This window comes from Dendropsophus ebraccatus, chromosome 13, assembly GCF_027789765.1.
Source record: "Dendropsophus ebraccatus isolate aDenEbr1 chromosome 13, aDenEbr1.pat, whole genome shotgun sequence".
In the NCBI taxonomy this organism is placed as follows: domain Eukaryota; kingdom Metazoa; phylum Chordata; class Amphibia; order Anura; family Hylidae; genus Dendropsophus; species Dendropsophus ebraccatus.
In genome coordinates, this window is record NC_091466.1 from 63,312,306 (window position 1) to 63,327,162 (window position 14,857).

Consider the following 14,857-nt stretch of genomic DNA (forward strand, 5'->3'; position numbering starts at 1 on the left):
ATGCATGTATATACACTTATTATACCTTGATGAATGCATATATATATACACTTATTATACCTTGATGAATGCATGTATATACACTTATTATACCTTGATGAATGCATGTATATACACTTATTAGATATGGCAGCTCTTGCCCCTCAGCTAGTGACATTACATGAAGGACCTTGCATCTCTCTGGAGACGTCGGAGGTGATGGAATCCGTCCCTGATTTATTCCAGAAATGGTTATGTGGTGACTTATGGCGTCATGAATCTCTCCGGGCCTGTACAGTGCGACATCCACAGAGGTCGTAGGTAGTAAATCCCTATCCCGGAGTCTATAAACCTTCACCCCGGAAGCATCGTTGGCTAATAAGAGCTGAAAACCGATCTCCGTCCCCATATTCCCATCATTCTGAGGCTACCTTCTCGTATACCGTAGCAACTTGGGCTCAAAATACCACCATACTTCTTCTTATCGGATTATAGTTTCTTAAATTATGCATCAAGGCAGAAAAGGAGGACTGGAACAACATGGCTGCTTTCTGACCAAAACAGCGCCTCACCTGTCCGCAGGTTGTAAATGGAATTACAGCTGCAGTGCAAGGCACGATGCATAGTGTGGCGCTGCTTGTGGAAGAAGTCAGCCATGTTTTCTGGTGTTGAGTAGGAAGCTTAATATATATCATGCTGTTTATTGTTGCAGGAAGTATTTGTGGGGAAGGAGACGATGTGCACAGTGGACGGGCTGCACTTCAATAGTACATATAATGCCCGGGTGAAGGCCTTCAATAAAGCCGGGGTCAGCATGTACAGCAAGACCCTGATCCTCCAGACCTCTGAAGGTAAACGCTTCTGTAATAGTCACCATGTAATATGTTATAATGGGTAATGTGATTATATATATGACTGTATTGTCTGTAATATTATTATATATACCACTGTATAGTGAGTGATGTCGTATATATATAAATATATATCACTGTATAGTGTGTAATGTTATATATACCACTGTATAGTATTATTATATAGATCACTGTATAGTGTGCAATATTATTATATATACCACTGTATAGTGTGTAATATTACTATATACAGTATATATATATACCACTGTATAGTGTGCAATATTATTATACATACCACTGTATAGTGTGTAATTTTATCATATATACCACTGTATAGTGTGCAATATTATTAAATATACCACTGTATAGTGTGTAATATTATTATATATATATATATACCACTGTAAAGTGTGCGATTTTATTATATATACCGCTGTATAGTGTGTAATTTTATTATATATACCACTGTATAGTGTGCAATATTATATATACCGATGTATAGTGTGCAGTTGTATTAAATAGATCACCGTATAGTGTGCAATATTATTATATATACCACTGTATAGTGTGCAATATTATTATATTTACCACTGTATAGTGTGTAATTTTATTATATATATATACCACTGTACAGTGTGTAATTTTATTATATACACCTCTGTATAGTGTGTAATGTGATATATATTACTGTATAGTGAATAATTTTATGTATACCCCACTGTTAAGTCTAATATTATTATATATGTCACTATGTAGTGCATATTATGGTGTGACAGAGCCCAGCAAACACCAGTCTCAGTGTATATCTATTGTGTAGACCTGCACTACTGTACATAAATGGGATTAAATCCCATTAAATGGCCCCCCCTCCTGATCTAACACTGCTCACAGCTGGGTGTTTGTTACAGTTGCATCCAGTCTAGACAATCCACTAAACAGCCTGGACTCTATTGAAGCAAATTATCGAGACGGGAGAGACATTTACGTTGCTAATGTATTCTGCATACAGATAAATGTGTAGACTGGGTACAATAGTAGCAAATGCTCACTTTTACTAGGTCTGTTTAGATTCTCTGACAGAAAGCAGAAAGGTTGAATGGAATAAAGGGTTCTTAAAACTGTGCCACACCTGTCCACAGGCCGTTTGTGGTATTGCAGCTTAGCTCCAGCCACTTCAGGAAAGCTGGGCTGCAATACCTTACACAACCCATGGACGGGGTTGGCGCTGTTTCTGGAAGAAAGTAGTCATGTTTTTCCAACCCTTTAGTGTCATTGGATGTCGGATGTCACCCCATTCACCTCGTGTCAGGTGCAGTGGAGGAGGGAATACAGATCAGCAGAAAGAAATCCAACATGGCCGATCCAGCCAATAATCTGTCATTGTTGATGGGCGGCTTAATACCGTTGTGCGGTGCGTTACTCTGTGTAACTTTAGCTGTATCACTGTTGTCTTAGTTCACGTCTTATATTCTGCGTATCCAAAATACAGCCGTGTAAGTATAGAGCAGGAATGGGGAACCTTCGGCCCTCCAAATAAAGCTTTGGCTGTCCAGGCATGATGGGAATTGTAGTTTTGCAACAGCTGGAGGGCCGGAGGTTCCTGATCCCGGGTATAGAGGGTGCAAAGATGGCGGTGGCTCCTGCACCCTGTTACCCGAGGGGTTCAGTAGTCTTGCTACCACATAACTAGACACCATATCAGATGGGGGCCCCAATACAGATATTACATTGGGGCCCAGAAGCTGAAGATCAGAGTCATAGGAGACAATCTGGTTGCTATGGACTTTTTTCCTAACAACCCAGTATAAAAGGCTTGTTCATGGTGTCACATGATGCAGAATTTCATCTTGTCACTATATTGGGGGAGAGTAGCTTGTCAGCCATCTTGTTGTACCATGCTGGAGACCCTCCATGATGTTAACATCCAAGCAGTCCAGGATTTTGTCGGATTTTGTGCTGATTGGCATTTAAAGGGGTCCTGCAATTAGTGGTGGGAATCCTGGGAATGCTAATGGAGTCTTTGTAATTCAGTCCCGCTTTTTCTGTGTATTTTTTAAACTTTTTTTATGTTTATTGTCAGCATGCTGCGATTTTGCAATTCGTAATGTCTGTGTGGCGTCCGGATCTCAAAAAGTCTCCAACTGATCATCCTGACATTGGATTTCATGTTTCATCAATGACCTATATGTCCGCTGTATATATTTGTGCTCTTACCATCATTCGTAGCTTGTGGTGGTCACCTTTTTTTTTTATGTTAACCCCCGAGGTTAATACAATGACGTACTTCATGTTTGCGGTGCTTTATTTTCATTTGGTTTCTAACAATTTGGGCATTGACATTGACACATGGACATCTGCCTCAGGCATGAGGAAGGACAATGCATTTTCCCTTACTGAAGTAAACATATCATATACCGACCAGCAGAGGCAGCCATTTTGTGTGATTTTTGGAAGGGGAGAGGAGGGTAGTGACAGTAAAGAAGCAATAAGAGGAACCTTTGGCCTCCAGCTGCCACAAAACTTCAATTACTATCATGTCTGGGCAGCCTTTGGCCTTGGGAGTTGTAGTTTCGCAACGGCTGAAGGGCCGAAGGTTCACCGTTCTTGCTTTAAAGGGTCAGTCCAATTATGCAGTCCTCATGTACTCTTCACCGTTCGTCATGGTGGGCGGTTGGCTTACTGAGGCAACTGCTCAACACCTGCCATCTAATTAATAGGACCTTGCAGGGCCTTATACAGTTGCCTTGGCAGCCTGACTACCTGATGTTAGAGGGCATGGGGCACTGCATCAATGTACTGACCCTTTAAGGATGTGCTTCATTGCTTTAAAATGATCACAGGGCCTCACCCATATCTGGCTATATGTATATTGAGCAGCCTACCAAAATGGCCCTCTTTAGGTTTCTGTGATCCTTTCATCTACCTGTGGTGGACATTTTGTTGGATCTGGATGCCTAGGCTGGGAAGAAACATTACTCATTCACCCAAATAATTGCAGTACAAAATGGCCGCCTCCCGGTTGACCCCTCCCTCACCTATGTATGATATGTATGTACACCTGATGCACGCTGACATTTCTATGCATGTCTTTGCTTATGCTAGGTCCCTATCCTCGAATGTCAGCCTCACTTGCAGCTCGCCTGCAAATCAACACCATGCCCTCTCCTCTCGAGTTTCTCCAAAACAGTTCAGAACAGGAAACTTGTGTGTCTCCAGGTAATGGCTCCCCCCTCACCCTCCCCGTCTTTGCTGCATATCATTGGTGAAAACCACCTCGGGCTTTAGCTCAGCAACCAGTCAGAGCCAGTGTTAAAAATGAGAGCTGAGCTTGGATTGGTTGCTACGGGAAATGGTCGGCTTCTATACATAAGGCCTTACCTTCCACAGAGGTAGTCATGTGATTGGTTATTGACCTTACTGTTTCTGGCGTATTTGGTCACAACCAGTTGGATAACTCTTTACATGCCTTATTCACTGAGAAGTCACCCCAGGATCATATAGGACATTACGAAGAAGCTGCTGAGCCAGATCTACTTTACAGTAGTGTGGTAAATATCTCCCCTGGTATCAGATTGGCCATTTTTGCTGGAGTCAGGAGTAGGGGTGGTATTACACGGGCCGATGGGGGCCCGATAATACCTGTAAACGAGCAGTGATCTGCTAGATTGTCGATCGTTTACTGGACCTATTACACGGCCAAATAATCGTTAAACAAGGGCTGCAGGGACATCGTTACTGATGTCCTTGCAGCCCTTGCTTAACTATATACAATACCTATCCATGTTCCAGGGCTGCTGCTGCGGTCTTCTTCTCCACGGGTCCCACACGCTCTAACTTCAGAGTGGCCTGTCAGCTGACAGGCCGCTCAGCCAATCACAGGCCGGGACCGCCGCAGCAGCCCTGGAACGTTGATAGGTAATGTATATCGTCAGTCGCCGGCCGCGCACCGCTATTACACGAAGTGGCGAAAATAGGTCCAAATCTATATCAACGATCAGCCGATGATCGTTGTCATCGGCTGATCGTTGTACAGTATTTATTACATGGAGCGATAATCGGCCGATTTGGCCGATTATCGTTCTGTGTAATAGTACACTTGGTCCCTGATAAAATTCAGGACTGCGGCTTACCGACTCCACAGCCCTGTGCTAAACGACAATTCCCATCATGCCTGGACAGCCTTCCAGGCATGATGGGAGTTTTACTTTTTATAGCTGAAGGGCATCGGGATGTGCCCCCTGCTGTACGGTATTATTCGCACATCTTCCTCTACCCGTATTCCATCATCTGTCATCACCTCACAGCGTTACAGACGTTAGACTTGACATTGGTAATCCCGGCAGGATTGACACCTGATAATTGAGAGTCTGGCAGCTATCCGGGGTGATAAGCGCTGCAGGATTAACTAGCAGATTAATTAATATCTTGGATTTGGAATTGATGATGCACGATCTATGTTTTCCCCACGAGACGGACACTCATTTTTTAGGTCAGTCAGTCATGTGACCTTTTGATCGTAATAAAAAAAAATCTTGTCTGTCTGTAATACGAGCCGATTATTTCATGTTATTGCCACTAGTCCCATAGATAGAAGTGTGCCCGAGTTATGTTCACTTTACATATAAGTCATATGTTTTACGAAAGTAAACCTTAAAGGGTCTGTCCCTATCTGGTTGATGAAAATGGCTCCAGTGATCTAGCTCCAGGCTGACAGTAGAACTGAGCTGCAGTACCAACCTGTGATCAGGTGTGGCGCTCTTCCTAAAAAAGAAAGCAGTCATGTTTTTCTAAGGCTGGACAAACCTTTGATTCTGTATAGACCTTTATTAAGGTAAGATCCTGCATCCTATATATAAGACTTACGCTATTCTGTAGACTGTGATGTGTTCTACATGGTGCAGAGACAGCCGCCTGTTTTTTTCCTGGGATTCTAATGATTTCCTCTTCTCAGACATTTCATCCCCGGCTGATACCTGGATATAAAGATCTTAACACGAGCGCACTCCAGATGAATGTGCACGTCACCAGTGCGCGGCTGGAGACGTCAGCCGCAGATGATTTGTCTGGATAGGGAGATCAGACGTGCTTTGTGATATAGACGCCACCAAATCCTGGTTAACTCGTCTCATGCTGGAAAGTTCCAAGGCAATAGAAATACAGAGATGTTAAGACATGGTCAATGTGTACACCAGTCCCTGTCCGCGATGGGTAATATTCCTGCCCCTATTTATTAAAAATCGAATTTACCCCAGTATTAGTACCATCCTCACTTTTATACAAACTGCCTATGTGTATTGCTTCACACTGTAGCGGTGCCTATTTTGGCCTCCCATGTATCAAGCCCTAGTATTTAGGCCCAATTTGGGCCCTCAAATAGTACTTAGGCCCCCTCTGTGCCCCGACATAGTAATAGCCCTCATACTTGTACCCTCATATAGTTGATAAGCCCCCTCTGTGCCACCATATAGAAGATGGAGCCCCTCTGTGCCCCAATATAGCAGTTGGGCCCCCTTTGTGCCTCCCATATAGTAGTTATGTCCCACTGTCCCCCTGATCCCCTATAGGTTGCCTCCCTGGTAGGTATCCCCCCAGTATGTAGCTTTCCCCATGTAGGCATCCCCTTATAGTTAATCCCCTGGTATTTAGCCCCTCCTTCCCAGTAGGCATCCCTTGAAGGTAATTCCCCTGGCATTTAACATACACAATTAGAAATGCAAGAGCACACTCACCCAGTAAAATGTATTCTTCTTTTATTTATTCATCATAGATTAAAAGCATCTATGTGTTTTCGGGTGGTAGGAACGCCAATACACTTAAATCACAGGAGACGTGACAGCTGCTTCGCGCCCTGCCGGCGCTTCTATCAGACGTCGTTCCCCTGGCACTTAGCTCCCCTAATATATAATGTGGTTGGGACTCCACTGTAGACATTACCTCTTAAAAGATCGGGACAATTCTAGAAATTTTGGCAAGTATGGAGCTATAACCAATGTGGAGTCACCATACCGCGACTACGCTTGTGTGCAAGAGGCCTAAGTATGCAGATAGGGCCTATCATCAGAAGTCTTGGCCTTGTTGCCCATAGCAACCTATTTTCCCAAAGCGGTATAAGTCTGGGCTTTGGTTGCTATGGACAACAAGTCCAGGTTTTCTGTCAGACATTTTGATAAATAAGGCCTGTTGATGATCCTTGTTTTTGTAGACATTTTTACTGAGGTAACAATGTTTTTTTTTTAATTTTTTTATGGAGATATTAAATTGTACAGAGGTAGCAGAACCGGGTTTATCAATACATAGGAGTGCGGCCAAACCTTATCATCTGACAAACACAGCTCTGCTACATCTGCAGGTAAAAGAACTCGTAGTACAATGGAGGTCGTCCGTAATCACTGGTGTTGTTTTCTGAAAAGTCGTCTTGTGGCGAGAGAGAAAATAGAAATACGTTTTCTATCTTGGCGGTGGCGCGGACCCTTTCCACAGGAAGATATCTTTACTTTTCTGCAGATAGCTGCTGGGGCTAATGGCTGTGTGTGGGAACCGAGGCCTCGAGCGGTTTCCACAGCAACGCCGACGATACCTCATCACTCATACCTCAACCTCGGCGTCAGGGAGAATAGAACCGGCCGGGCGGTGGGCGCAGGAGAGAGAAACAAATGTGCCGCCATTACAGCTGTATGACATAGATTGCAGATACCAGAATAGCGGGCACAGCGGCAGTAGCTGAGGGGCCCGGCTATACGGCTAATAGAAGAGCGGTGATGAATCCGCTGTGTTACTGCAGAGGAATCTGGATAATGGAGGGGAAGGAGAACTGAGGGTGTAAGAGGGCAGAGGCAGCACATAGAACCAAGAGGGAACAGTATGACGCCATGTTTGTAGCCTGCCATGCATTATCATCTGTATTGTGGCATAACGATAACATAGAAGGACCCAGTAACCTTAGAAAAGTGCATATGGCTGCCGTTACAGCTCTGACAGGATTGTCACTCAGCTTTTTCGGACCCCTGAATGCCATATTTGCATGCCGCTATATATGCTCATGCCATATTGTTGTATAACCGGAGTGGAAACGAGAGTCGTCATGGAGGCCAGAATGGTGAATGTGGATTTTTCTACTTTCTAGCAGAGATGCAGATATCATTCCTCGTCCTAGACTTTGTATAGATGCAGCCACTGTCGCAATGAGATTAGATGGGCTATGAGCCGTATGCAGCCATTACACTGCCAGGATCATCTTTGATCTTTTGTGGCGTATCTGTGATGACATTGATTGCCGATGTCCTGCCATAGTATATTCTATATATGATCGGTGTAACACAATGCTCTGGGTGCGAGGAACACAGTTCTTATTAATCCCATCCAGTATGATGGTAAAGTCTACGGCACCACTTCACAATATGTTATCAAATGCTTGTGAAAATGGAGTCTACCTTTAAGCCAGCAGTGTCAAACTCGCAGCCCTCTAAATGTTACAAAACTACAATTCCTATCATGCTTTAGCTTTGGCTGCTCAGGCATGATGGGAATTGTAGTTCTGCAATAGCTGGAGGGCCCCGAGTTTAACACCTGTGCTTTAGAGGTTTGATCAGAATAAGAGAAACGTGGCTGCTTTCTGGCAAAAATAGCGCCACATATGTCCACAGGTTGTGTGTGGTATTGCAGCTCGCCATGATTTACTCCAATGAACTGAGCTGCAGTAGCAGACACGGCGCATCGACAGGGGTGGCACTTTTTTTGAAGGAAATCAGTCATGTTTCTCTAATCCAGTTCAGACATTGTTAGTGACTTATAGGTACTGGTTTCAATTGTAGATATAATGTTAAATGTTTATATTGGGCTGTAGAGAGATGTTCCCGCCGGGTGGTACAGTTGCTTAGGCAACCATACAACGCTCAGCGGGTTATGTACATGCTTCTATTTCTAATTAAAAAGGTTTCTGCATGTGACTCGCTGGGTGTCGTATAATTGCTTTGGCAACCCGACCGTTCAGTGAGATCTGAGGGGAGAGAGGCAAACCCTCCGATACGGAACACGTCCATGTTACAGCCAGTACACCAAATCCTGCCTGATGTACAGAGACAGCCACAATGCCCTATGTATAGTGCCAGACACAGCGCCCTATGTATAGTGCCAGAAACAGCGCCCTATGTATAGTGCCAGAAACAGCGCCCTATGTATAGTGTCAGACACAGCGCCTTATGTATAGTGTCAGACACAGCACCCTATGTATAATGCCAGGCACAGCGCCCTATGTATAGTGCCAGACACAGCACCCTATGTATAGTGCCAGACACATCGCCCTATGTATAGTGCCAGACACAGCGCCCTATGTATAGTGCCAGGCACAGCGCCCTATGTATAGTGCCAGAAACAGCGCCCTATGTATAGTGCCAGAAACAGCGCCCTATGTATAGTGTCAGACACAGCGCCTTATGTATAGTGTCAGACACAGCACCCTATGTATAATGCCAGGCACAGCGCCCTATGTATAGTGCCAGACACAGCACCCTATGTATAGTGCCAGACACATCGCCCTATGTATAGTGCCAGACACAGCGCCCTATGTATAGTGCCAGGCACAGCGCCCTATGTATAGTGCCAGGCACAGCGCCCTATGTATAGTGCCAGACACAGCGCCCTATGTATAGTGCCAGACACAGCGCCCTATGTATAGTGCCAGAAACAGCGCCCTATGTATAGTGCCAGGCACAGCGCCTTATGTATAGTGTCAGACACAGCGCCCTATGTATAGTGCCAGACACAGCGCCCTATGTATAGTGCCAGACACAGCGCCCTATGTATAGTGCCAGACACAGCGCCCTATGTATAATGCCAGGCACAGTGTCCTATGTATAGTGCCAGGCACAACGCCTTATGTATAATCCAGACACAGTGCCCTATGTATAATGCCAGGCACAGTGCCCTATGTATAATGCCAGACACAGTGCCCTATGTATAATGCCAGGCACAACGCCCTATGTATAGTGCCAGACACAGTCCACTATGAACAGTGCCAGGCCCCGTGCCCTATGTATAATGTGAGGCACAGTGTCCTATGTATAGTACTAGACACAGTGCCCTATGTATTGTGCCAGACAGTGCCTCCATATACAGAGACAGCTACAATGCCCTATGTACAGTGCCAGACACAGCACCCCCAACGTACAGTGGCAGCCGCAGTGCCCCCATGTACAGTGCCAGACAATGCTTGATAAATGCCCCATGACCCGCACTGTTTCTTATGATCTTTAGGTAATGTCTGCAGGATGTACTGTGTATTGTGCTGTTGCCCATAGTGTTACAGGCTTCATCTGATCAGTTGCCATATGGGGGCTTATGGCTGGGGGCTTATGGCTGTTATATTGTTCCCCCATTATAATGAACTTCAAGTATATGTCCTAAACAGTCATCCTGAGACCGCATAGATGTAGCTAAACATGGGTGACCAAATCCTCAAACCTGTAAAATCCTTGAATCTGAGCAATGGTGGGATGGGAGTGTGGTGGTCTTCAGGGCACTAACCTACTAACACCCTCTTTCTACTCTGCATGCTCTTCAATGGACGTCCTACAGTAGACATAAAAAAACTGGTGGCAGGTATGATATAAAGCTTGTGCATGTCAGTCCTGGAGGGTGCATGGCCTGCATGCCGACCTGCGATTTTTGGTTGCCACCATTGTCCTCTTCTATTAGGGTCTCACATAACACCAGGAAACTACCCCTTACATGTGGTGGGCTATGGCCAATACAACTGATGTAGCATCAGCCATTAGATACCGCATGTGTTCATTGTTTCCTCCTTATACGGACATCAAGGATGTTTTTACCGAAATTGAGCCCAAATTTTTGGGAAAAACTTAGGTACAGAAGCATCGAAACATCTTCATTGGTTCACAGGAACGATGGATTGTATGAAGAATATGAACAGGGATTTACAAATGGATAGGAGGAAATCTTGGAGTGCATGTGTACTCATCTCTTCATTGTCTGGGTGGTAGAGACGTCCCAGCTTGAGGATTCCTATTTGTCAGTGTTGCATTATAGAACTTGGGACATTATGCAATGTATTAGGTTTGTGTTACAGCGGCAACACCCTGATCCATGCCCGTCTTGTGTCTTTGTGATGACAGTGGCCTGGTTCGCCTTTGATCCCGGTTCGGCACACTCGGACATCATCTTCTCCAATGATAATCTGACCGTCACGTGTAACAGCTACGACGACAGAGTAGTCTTGGGGAAAACCGGTTTCTCTAAAGGAGTTCACTATTGGGAGCTGACCATCGACAGATACGACAATCACCCAGACCCGGCATTCGGTGTGGCTCGGGTCGAAGTGATGAAGGATGTGATGCTGGGAAAAGACGACAAAGCTTGGGCCATGTATGTGGACAACAACCGCAGCTGGTTCATGCACAACAACTCCCACACCAACAGGTAAAGGTTGTATGATGCCTCCGCAGCCTGGATACTAATATTATACAGTACCTCTATGATAGTAACACTAATCCTCTGTGATTTCTGGTAGGACTGAAGGAGGCATCACCAAGGGGGCCACGGTGGGCGTCCTCTTAGACTTCACTAGAAGGACTCTGACCTTCTCCATCAATGAGGAGCAGCAGGGGCCCGTGGCGTTTGAAAACATGGAGGGGCTGTTGTTTCCTGCGGTCAGCCTCAATAGGAATGTGCAGGTATTAATGCTTTATATGTGATGGACAGCTGGAAGTATCAGTATCTCATCGAAGCCAGTCATGAGTACATTGGTAAAGGTGTTCCTCAGATATTCTCAACCTAGTATCAGAGCAAGACTGAGGTTCTAGGTGGCACTTCCCTGATCGAGCAGATATTGGCAAGTAGAATGGCATAAGTCTCGAAAGAAATAAAGAATGGCACATCCAATGTCACGGTTATGTTTGCTCTTAAAATTCCAAATTTTAGGAGCCACAGATTAAGCCATGAATCTTTCTTAAGCAGTCACATTACTATGGTGTTCTCAAGACAACACTCAAGTCCTCATTCCAACACTTGCAGTATCTTTCTTATCTTTTGTCGGATAAGAAGCATAAAAGGGAAACTCCAGCAAAATTATTTTATTTTAAATCAACTGTTGTCAGAAAGTTTATACAGATTTGTAAATTGCTTCTATTTAAAAATCTCACATCTTCCAGTACTTATCAGCTGCTGTATGTCCTTCAGGAAGTAATGTATGTTTCCAGTCTGACACAGTGCTTTCTACTGCCACCTCTGTCTGTAAGCAGGAGAGGTTTTCTATGAGGATTTGCTACTGCACTGAACAGTTCTTGACATGGACAAAAATAGCAGTAGAGAGCACTGTGTCAGACTGGAAAGAATACACCACTCCCTTTAAGCAATCACATTATCATGGTGTTCTCAAGAAATGATAACCAAAGAAAAAAGCCTAAGGTTAAGGGCCCTATTCCACCGGACGATTATTGTTTGCATAATCGTTAACGATTAACTATCTCAAACGACCGCTATTGCGAAAGACCTGAAAACGTTCACTCATTTCCATGGAACGATAATCGTTACTTATGATCGTAATTGCGATCGTTTTTTCTTCGCTATTTATTCGCTATTGCGTTCGTATCTATTGCGAATGACTGAACGACGTCTTATTCAATGCGAACAATTTGCGAACGTTTTGCAAACGAGCAACGATAAAAATAGGTCCAGGTCTTATAAAGCAATCAACGATTTCTCGTTCGGTCGTTAATCGTTAAATGCATTTCAACCGAACGATTATCGTTTAGATTCAAACAATTTAACGATAATCTGAACGATAATCGTCCGGTGGAATAGGGCCCTTAGTTCACACAATGTATAAATTCAATAAACAATGGCTGTAATTGTAGACAATGCAAAGTACGGCTCCGGATGCACTTTACAACTTTACATTGTCTGCTATGGGTAATTGGAATGCAGGCACACCCAATTGTTCCTGTATTCCAATAAAAAAAAAATGAAGTTCATCTGGCCGGTACTGCAGTACCGGTCGGGATGAACTTCACAGTAAGCGACCGCTATGGGACGCGGACGTGCCACAGAACAGCCGCTGTCATACAGCGTGTGAACCCGACCTAAGATAAAAAAAAGTATCCACATCCCACTGTAAAATTGTAATATACTTTATTGAAATAGCAGACTAAAAACAATCGGTATAAAAAATGTAAAAACAGCCTGGGGAGGGACACAATATCAACCTACCTCACTAGCCAAGGACATGCAATGTAAGGTAGAGTAGATATCGTGTGCCTCCTCAGGTCGTATTTACATTCTTGTTCTTTGTGATATTAACACTTTACGTGCTGTTCTCTCTAGGTAACTCTTCACACCGGTATGCCGATTCCCGGATTCTACTCATCCAGGGCATCCATAGCATCTTAAAAGTGCCAGAAGGACTGAAAACCCTCTCAAAGTTCCCAACCACCATCACATTGGACTCCAAAGAGCAAATAAGAAAGTAGAATGTCTATGTGCAAGACACACAGGAGGGACAGAATATGGGGTTGCTCACACAGAATAACGATCTGTACAGGGGGGGGGGGGTCACACAGGACCAGCGCTTCTCCATTGTGTCCAGCTCTGTACAGGGGATTCTCCATAAAGTCCAGACCTTATCTCTTCACTATGTCCATGCTTATATCGTTCTTCTCTATGGCATCCATTTCTGCATGGAGGTTGCGGCTACACTGATCCATGATGTTCTGTTCTCAAATCGATATGGTGCCGGCTGTGTCTAATGTTGGAGCTATGTCTCTTCAAGATGTCAAACATTCAACTCTTCTTGGTGTCCACTTCTGTACAGGGTATTGTCCTGAAACCTATCCATAAAGTCCAGATCTTACCAGTCCACCATGTTTTATGTTTGTATCATTCTTCTCCATGTTGTCCATTTCTGTCCTGGAGTTTAAGGCTGCACATATCCATAATGCTGTTCTCAAATCTACATGGTGTCCGGATATTGGTACCATATATCTCCAAGGTGTCCAGCTTTCATCTCTTCTTGGTATTCAGCTGTCGCCCAGTTGTTGGCATCACATCTCCCTGTGATGCCCAACTCTTCATAATTCCCAGCTTCATTTAGGGTAATGCAATCGTGCCACTCTCACCCTATAAAGTAATGATGTCCCCTCTCCATGGTGTCGTCTTCTGTCCAAGAGGTTGACTTCTCTGTGTTTCTCTCTTTTTAAATTTACATGGAGTCCGGCTATCTGTACCATAGGTCACCAAGATGTCCAGCTGTCAACTCTTCATGGTGTCCAGCTGTGACCCAGTTGTTGTCAGCACATCTCTCTATGATGGCCAACTCTTTATAATGTCAATCTACATCCAGAGTGATGAGACTATGCCACTTTCTAGACTATTTTCTCCGTATGTCCTCATGATGTCCAGCTTTCAACTCTCCATGGTGTCCAGCTCTGGCCCAGTTGTCACCACATCCCTATGTTGTCCCTATGATTCCCAACCCTTCATAGTACCAAGCTACATCAAGGGCGATGAGACCCTGCTACACACCATACGTCTTCACGATGTCCATCTTTTTACACAGCGTTCATCTTGACATGCTGACTTTCTTTAGCTCTGTACAGGGTATACACTACCATCTCCCATCGAGTCCTCGTAGTGTCCAGCGATGATGAGATCCTCGGACTGAATGGTGTCTCCACCAGGATCTGGGTCATTGATATTTATTTGATTCCTCAGACTATTATTGCATTGTATATAGATTGTTGCTATTACTGTTGTTTTCTCCGCTGTTGCTGCTACCCCCTCCAAGGACCCGAAAGCTGTAAACTAAAACTCTGGTTACTTTATAATCCCAGTGGAGGAAGGACAGCTCCATGCACCTCTGCCGAGGTCGGTCAGGGGTACCAGTCATGTCCTAGATGGGAATGCCAGCCTGGTAGGATGCCTTTAACTTGGATTTAAAAAAAAAAACAACTTGGGATGAAACGGTAACACTGGCTTCTGAGTATAACTTTCCTAATAACTTGATCCTATGAGTA

The 14,857-nt window shown here is 44.4% G+C and overlaps 1 protein-coding gene across 8 annotated transcripts in view; it reads left to right on the plus strand.

Annotated features, from left to right (window-relative positions):
- TRIM9 (tripartite motif containing 9) overlaps positions 1–13,701 on the plus strand; it is a 51,837-nt gene extending 38,136 nt beyond the window's left edge. For 4 of the 8 annotated variants that reach the window (XM_069950873.1, XM_069950872.1, XM_069950875.1 and 1 more), the window contains exons 7-12: positions 692–830; positions 3,936–4,049; positions 10,407–10,430; positions 10,964–11,267; positions 11,359–11,521; positions 13,170–13,701. In XM_069950873.1, coding sequence (XP_069806974.1) covers positions 692–830; positions 3,936–4,049; positions 10,407–10,430; positions 10,964–11,267; positions 11,359–11,521; positions 13,170–13,235 — 810 coding nt within the window. In that variant the 3' untranslated portion in view covers positions 13,236–13,701. The remainder of the gene's footprint in view (positions 1–691; positions 831–3,935; positions 4,050–10,406; positions 10,431–10,963; positions 11,268–11,358; positions 11,522–13,169) is intronic. The other 4 variants (XM_069950878.1, XM_069950879.1, XM_069950880.1 and 1 more) reach the window with 2 other exon arrangements.
- The last annotated feature ends 1,156 nt before the right edge of the window (positions 13,702–14,857 follow it).